Genomic DNA, 6,259 nt, shown 5'->3' with positions numbered 1-6,259 from the left:
ACACACACACACACACACACACACACACACACACACACACACACACAGAGAGAGAGAGAGATTAAAGCAAACGAAGTAAATGTTAGCAATTGGTGAATCCAAGTGAAAGCTATATGAATATTCATTGTATTATTCTTGTAACTTCTCTGTAGGTCTGCATTCAAAATAAATACACTTTGAAAAAAAAAAAAAAAGAAAGTTCAGGTACACATTTAGCTGCATCTCCCACATAATGTTTCTTAATATCACAGCTAATGCAAAATACCAAAGGGCTAAGGTTGCACTCTGAAGCGGGACATGTATATTAACAACCTGCAAAGTCCTCGTGGGTGCTGTGCCTTTTGCTTTCGGGTGCTGGAGACATAGCAATATTTCAACAGTGCTGCCTTTGCTCAAAACATTTGAGACAACTTCCCAACCACACAGGAAAGTTGTCACACACATAATCACACCTTGCTTTTGACCCAAAACAGCCCGTCCACCTAATTAACCAGCCTTGTTTTTTTTGTTTGTTTTGTTTTTGATTTTGTTTTAAAAGATGGGGTTTCACCATGATGGACAGGCTGGTCTTGAAGTCCTGACCTCAGGTGATCCACCCACCTCGGTCTCCCAAAGTGCTAGGATTACAGGCGTGAGCCACCACACCCGGCTGTTTTTGTTTTTTGAGATGGCATCTCGCTCTGTCACCTAGGCTGGAGAGCAATGGCACGATCTTGGCTCACTGCAAGCTCCGCATGCCAGATTCAAGCCATTCTCCTGACCCAGCCTCCCAAGAAGCTGGGATTCCAGGCGCCCGCCACAAAGCAGAGCTAATTTTTGTATTTTTAGTAGAGACCAGGTTTCGCCATGTTGGCCAGGATGGTTTTGATCTCTTGACCTTGTGATCCACCCTCCTCAACCTCCCAAAGTGCTAGGATTACAGGTGTAAGGCATTGCAGCCAGCCCTTTATTTTTTTTCAGTTGGAGTCTCGCCCCGGATTCAAATGATTCTTCTGCCTCAGCCACTGAGTAGCTAGGATTACAGGCATGGGCCACCATGCCCAGCTAATTTTTGTATTTTTTTTAGTAGAGACGGGATATTGCCATATTGGCCAGGCTGGTCTCAAACTCCTGACCTCAAGTCACCCACCCACCTCAGTCTCCCAAAGTGCTGGAATTACAGGCACGAGCCACCACGTCCGGCCCAACAGTAGATTTTTTGCCGAAGTAAGTATGGAGCTTCCCAAGGTGACACTGAGAGCAGAACAGCCATTGGGATGTATGTGTGGTTGTTTAGGGAAAAACCGGAGCATTTCTTTATGATCATACCTTAAATACGTCTCATATAACCGTGGCTAGTTTAAGAAACCTCGATGTATAAAAATTCAAACTTACCAAACAGAAAAAACAAGAGGATGAGGACATGGTCCTGGTTATTCTTTTCTTTTTCTTTTTTTTTTTTTGGAGACAGAGTCTCGCTCTGTCAGTGGAGTCTGTCACCCAGGCTGGAGTGCAATGGCACGATCTTGGCTCACTGCAACCTCCACCAGGCTGGAGTGCAGTGGTGTGATCTCGGCTCACTGAAGCCACCACCTCCCAGGCTCAAGTGCCTCAGCTTCCTGAGTAGCTGAGACTATAGGCGAGCGCTACGCTGGGCTAGTGTTTTTGTTTTTTGTTGTTGTTGTTGTTTGTTTTTCTGAGATGGAGACTTGCTCTGTTGCCCAGGCTGCAGTGCAGTGGCACAATCTCAGCTGGCTGCAACCTCCACCTCCCAAGCTCGACCACCCTGCCCAGCTAATTTTTGTACTTTTTGTAGATATGGGGTTTCACCATGTAGCCCAGGATGGTCTCAAACTCATAAGCTCAATCAATCATGCCCCCATTTAGAACCATTTCTGAATTATATATTCATATCTGAGGATGCAAAGTAGGTGAGGGGATCCTGAGGCCAAGCCTCCTCTTGATTTTTCAGCAATGGCGCAGGCAACCTCACCATGAGAATCAAGAAGCAGTGATTTTCTCCCACCACCTCCCAAAAGTCACTGCCCTCAAGTGACTGATGAAACCAGCAATGCCACCAGATGGATCCGATCTGAATAGTCACAGCTGGCTGTACAGCTTCCCCAGGCTTCCCGCCTGTCCCCAACACAGAATGCAAAGGCATAAGACATCAAGGTTAATAAACAGCTTTATTTGCCTGGTACAGCATCGATTTTCTTACATTCTCAATTAATTGGCCATTAAAGTGCTGGAAATTTTCTTAATCATGATAACATTTGTTAAAAAGAAATCAGAACTAATATCAGGAACATGGCGATCATGAATAAACATTTCCCCTGCAAAACCCAGAAAATGGAGGCCCCTCATGTTGAGTTGGTGGGTTGGACAATTTGCAAACAGGTTCTAATTTCCTCTCACCATCAGCACCAAACTGGCTGGGACCATCAATCCTGGGTGAAAAAAGCAAAAAAAAAAAAAAAAAACAAAACCCTAAAAACACCCACACCCTGACTGCCGCCACCTCTGAGCCATCTGTGGGTGTTTGCTGTTGGAACAGATCCAATCTCAGGAAAGAGGGAGACCTGACCTCCGTCTGCAACCCATCACCCCCACCCTCCCTTACTAACAAAAGCCCCCAAAGTCATTATAATGAAAAAGTGGGTTTCCATTACCCCGAAACTAACAATGTTCAGTAAAAATGAGGATAATAAACACAAAAGCTTGCTTAGTAAACAGGAGCTCTCAGCAGTCAATGCAAAAAAAATAAAAAGAAATGAAATCTTAAGGCAAATACTGTTGACTTTGCACACAGGCTGGACGAACTTGGAACTCCTGACCTGTCTGTATAGATCCAGGAGCCGACAGGTGGTCGGTTTTTCAGCGCTTGCCACTGCGTCAGGCAAGATCTTTGCATGATTGCTGAGGCTGTCAGTGTGTTTCTCTTTGGAGCTGATATAGGAACACACCCGAGTTTGATGTTTTGTTATATATATATATATATGTACACACATACAAAGGCCTGCTACTCTTTCTTTGTGGAAACTGACAGCTCCACCTCGGGAAGCTGGATGCCAACCTTAGGCCCACTGTCGTTGCTCGAAGAGGAGGACAGTCGGGACTTCTTAGAGGCCAGGGACACCCCACTCCCCTGTAACTTGCCTGTCTCATCATCACTCCCAGTCACCTCATAATGACCTTTGCTCTTTGACCCCAATCCACCAAAGGTACCGAATTTCAGCTTCCCCTGTTTCCCTTTCACTTTCCCGCCTTCCAGCGACACTTCCCCACCTTCAAACTCCAGAGTCCCCGTGGGGGTGGAAGGCGCAGAGAACTCTCTTTCATCACTGAATGAATTTGAGCGGTGCCGTGGCTTCTTACTTTTAAATAAGGAAAATTTGCCTTTCGGTGAAGAGGCTTCGGCCTCTGCTTCTCCTTCCAGAGAGCCCAGGCTGGCCTTTGAACTTTTCAGATCACCTTTGGACCCAGAGATGGATGCTTCCGGTGAGCCAGTGACACCACCTTTCCCTTTAGGTTTGGAAAAATTAAACTTGGGCATTTTGATTTTGGACTTTTTAAGTTTCACTTCGGACTCTTCCCACTCGCCTTGTCCGGCACCAGGTTGGACGCTGGCCTCTGTTTTAGGGAAGTGAATATCCACTCCCACTTCTCTGCCAACCAGCTCACGGCCAGAGAAGGTAAATTTGGGCATCCTCATCTTAGGGAATGTTACTTTTCCAGATCCACTTTCCAAGTGACCTTGAGGCCCAGACACACTCAGCCCAGGAGCCTGGAGTCCAATCTGACCTCCTTTCACACCTCCTTCCACCTTTGGTCCTGAGAAATGAAGGCTCCCAGCAAACTTAGATGTGTCCAAGTTGAGAGCAGAGGAGACCTGGGGTCCCTTCCACTCACCCCCGGAGCCTTTAACACTCACATGCCCTTCACCAAGACTGATGTCGGGGGCACTGGCACCCCCGGAAACATCCACACCTCCTTTGATCTTTGGACCCTTCAAGCTGATGCCAAACTCTGACTCAGGAGATGCCATATTAAAGGAAGGCCCCCTCACACTGATATCAGGAGCAGCCCCATGGAAACCTACTTCTGAACCTTTCAGATCACCTTTGATTTCAGGACCAGAAATCTTCCCAGTTGGGAGTTTCACATTCACACCCGGAAGGGTCACGTCACATCCAGAGGACTTAATTCCAGGCATCTGGAGGTTTCCTTCTAGGCCTGGAAGGCCTCCTCCCACAGTGGGGCCTTTCATCTCTCCAGTGGCCCCAAGGCTCCCTTTCATTTTTGGTCCTTCCAAGTTCAAGTCCACATTCGGTGCTGAAATCTGAGGCCCCTTCAGTTCTCCAGAAACCTGTGGCCCCTTGATATGCAAGTCGGACCCTGGAGTAGAGATGCCAAATTGGGGCAACTTCATTTTGGGAAGTTTAATGCCGCCTTCGGAGGCCTCCAAGCTTAGATCAGGAGTGCCTACGGATACTTTAGGGCATTTGATGTCACCAGAGACAGCCAGGTCTCCCTGCAGGCTTGGTCCCCTCAGTGTCACATCTGGTGCCCCCACGTTAAGCGTTGTTGTGGCATCGATCCCTGGCACTTTCACTCCGTCTCCTCCCACCTGCACTTTGCCACCGACACCGCTGAGGTCGAGCCCCGGAGCCTGCACCTTCACGCTGGGAACAGAGGCATCCAGGTCTCCCTTCAAACTTGGTCCTTTCAAGTTCAGGTCAAGGTCAGGCCCAGAGACTTTTGGCATAGAGAGCTTCACTGAAGGCAAGTCTACTCCTGGCCCCTTTAGAGAAACATCAGGCCCTTCAAGCTTCACATCTGGTCCTCTCAAGTCTCCTTCGAGAGAGGGTAGCTGGCCATGGACCTCGGCTCCCCCACCCTCCATTTGCACACCAGGGATGCCGATCTTGGGCATGGAAAACTTGGGGAACTTAATTTTTGCTTCTGGACCTTGCAGATCTATGTCTGGTCCTTCCAGTCCCACACTGGGGACATCACCCTTTATCTTTGGTCCTTTCAAGTTCACATTCACATCAGGGATGGAGACTTGAGGGGCAGAAATGCCGAAGGACGGTGTTTTGACTTTAGCATCTGGGCCTTTGATGTTGATGTCAGGCGCATCCAAGTTTGCCTGCACTTTGGGGCCTTTCAGGTCACCTTCTATTTTTGGCACTGAGATGTCCACACCTGGCATCTTGACCTTGGGAGCCTTCGCCTTGATGTCAGGACCTTCAAAGTGAATCCCTGGTGAAGAAAGTTCCAGATCAGGTGCCTGGAGTTCACCCTCCAATTTGGGGCTAGGGAGAGAGGCCTCAGCTTTAAATTTAGGTGATTTAATGTCAAACTCTACATCTGGGAAGTACATTTTTCCAAACATCGGTTTCTTGGTTTTGGGTGATTTCACGTCGGCTTTGAGAGCAGCATCCGGCCCTGAGATATTGACATCTACGTCAGCAGCCTTGAGACTGGCATCAATTTCACCCTCAGGAACATTCACATCAAATCCCTGTTTTTTGGCCTTAATTTTAGGACCACTCATATGAATTTTAGGCATCTTGAACTTGCTTTTCTTGCCCTTGCCACCAACACTGATTTCAGGAGTCTCAAGGTTCAGCTCTGCCTCAGGAATGGTGACATCTAAAGAAGGTGACTTGATGTCAGCTTTGGGGCTTTTTGCTCCAAATCCAAACTTGGGTTTCTTAAATTTGGGAATTTTAACATCTGGCCCTTCTATGTTAATATCCGGGCTGTCCATGTGAACATCTAAGCTCGGAGCTTCAACCTTGGGTCCCTTGAGGTCCACTGCACCACCTTCTAACTTCGGACTGGAAAATCCAATTTTTGGTGCCTTGAGATGCAAATCAACATCAGGTGCAGATACTTTAGGAGCAGATATCTCCAGTGATGGCATCTTTAAAGATGGGCCACTGAGTTTGGCATCGGGGCCTTCAAAATCCAGACTGGGACCTTTAAGATCTATGTCTGGGCCTTTCAAAGTCCCTTCAACCTTAGGGACAGACACATCAAAATCTCCTTTTACTTTGGGTCCTTTCAAATCCAGGTCAACATCAGGCATGGAGATCTTGGGAGCTTTGATATTTATTTCAGGCATCTTGAACTTGGGGCCCTTCAGCTTTGCATCTGGACCTTCAATATTCACATCTGGAATATCAATGTCCACCTTGGGTCCTGAGACATCAATGTCAGCCTTGGGCAGGTTCACATCCACATCTGGGCCCTCTCCTTTGAAGCCAGGCAT

The 6,259-nt window shown here is 47.6% G+C and overlaps 1 protein-coding gene across 26 annotated transcripts in view; it reads right to left on the bottom strand.

Moving 5' to 3' along the window:
• AHNAK (AHNAK nucleoprotein) overlaps positions 1–6,259 on the bottom strand; it is an 84,519-nt gene that overhangs the window by 56,857 nt on the left and 21,403 nt on the right. For 17 of the 26 annotated variants that reach the window (XM_032283128.1, XM_032283129.1, XM_032283140.1 and 14 more), the window contains one exon: positions 3,002–6,097. The exons of 3 other annotated variants lie outside the window; for them this stretch is intronic. In XM_032283128.1, the coding sequence (XP_032139019.1) occupies positions 3,002–6,097 (3,096 nt within the window). Of the gene's footprint in view, positions 1–2,149 lie in introns of those variants that run through there. 6 more of the 26 variants (XM_032283127.1, XM_032283130.1, XM_032283134.1 and 3 more) reach the window with 3 other exon arrangements.

Source organism: Sapajus apella, unplaced genomic scaffold (genome assembly GCF_009761245.1).
Source record: "Sapajus apella isolate SASKATOON/1434 unplaced genomic scaffold, GSC_monkey_1.0 scaffold14, whole genome shotgun sequence".
In the NCBI taxonomy this organism is placed as follows: Eukaryota; Metazoa; Chordata; class Mammalia; order Primates; family Cebidae; genus Sapajus; species Sapajus apella.
The sequence above is the reverse complement of the archived record's forward strand: the minus strand, read 5'-3'. Positions and strand labels throughout refer to the sequence as shown.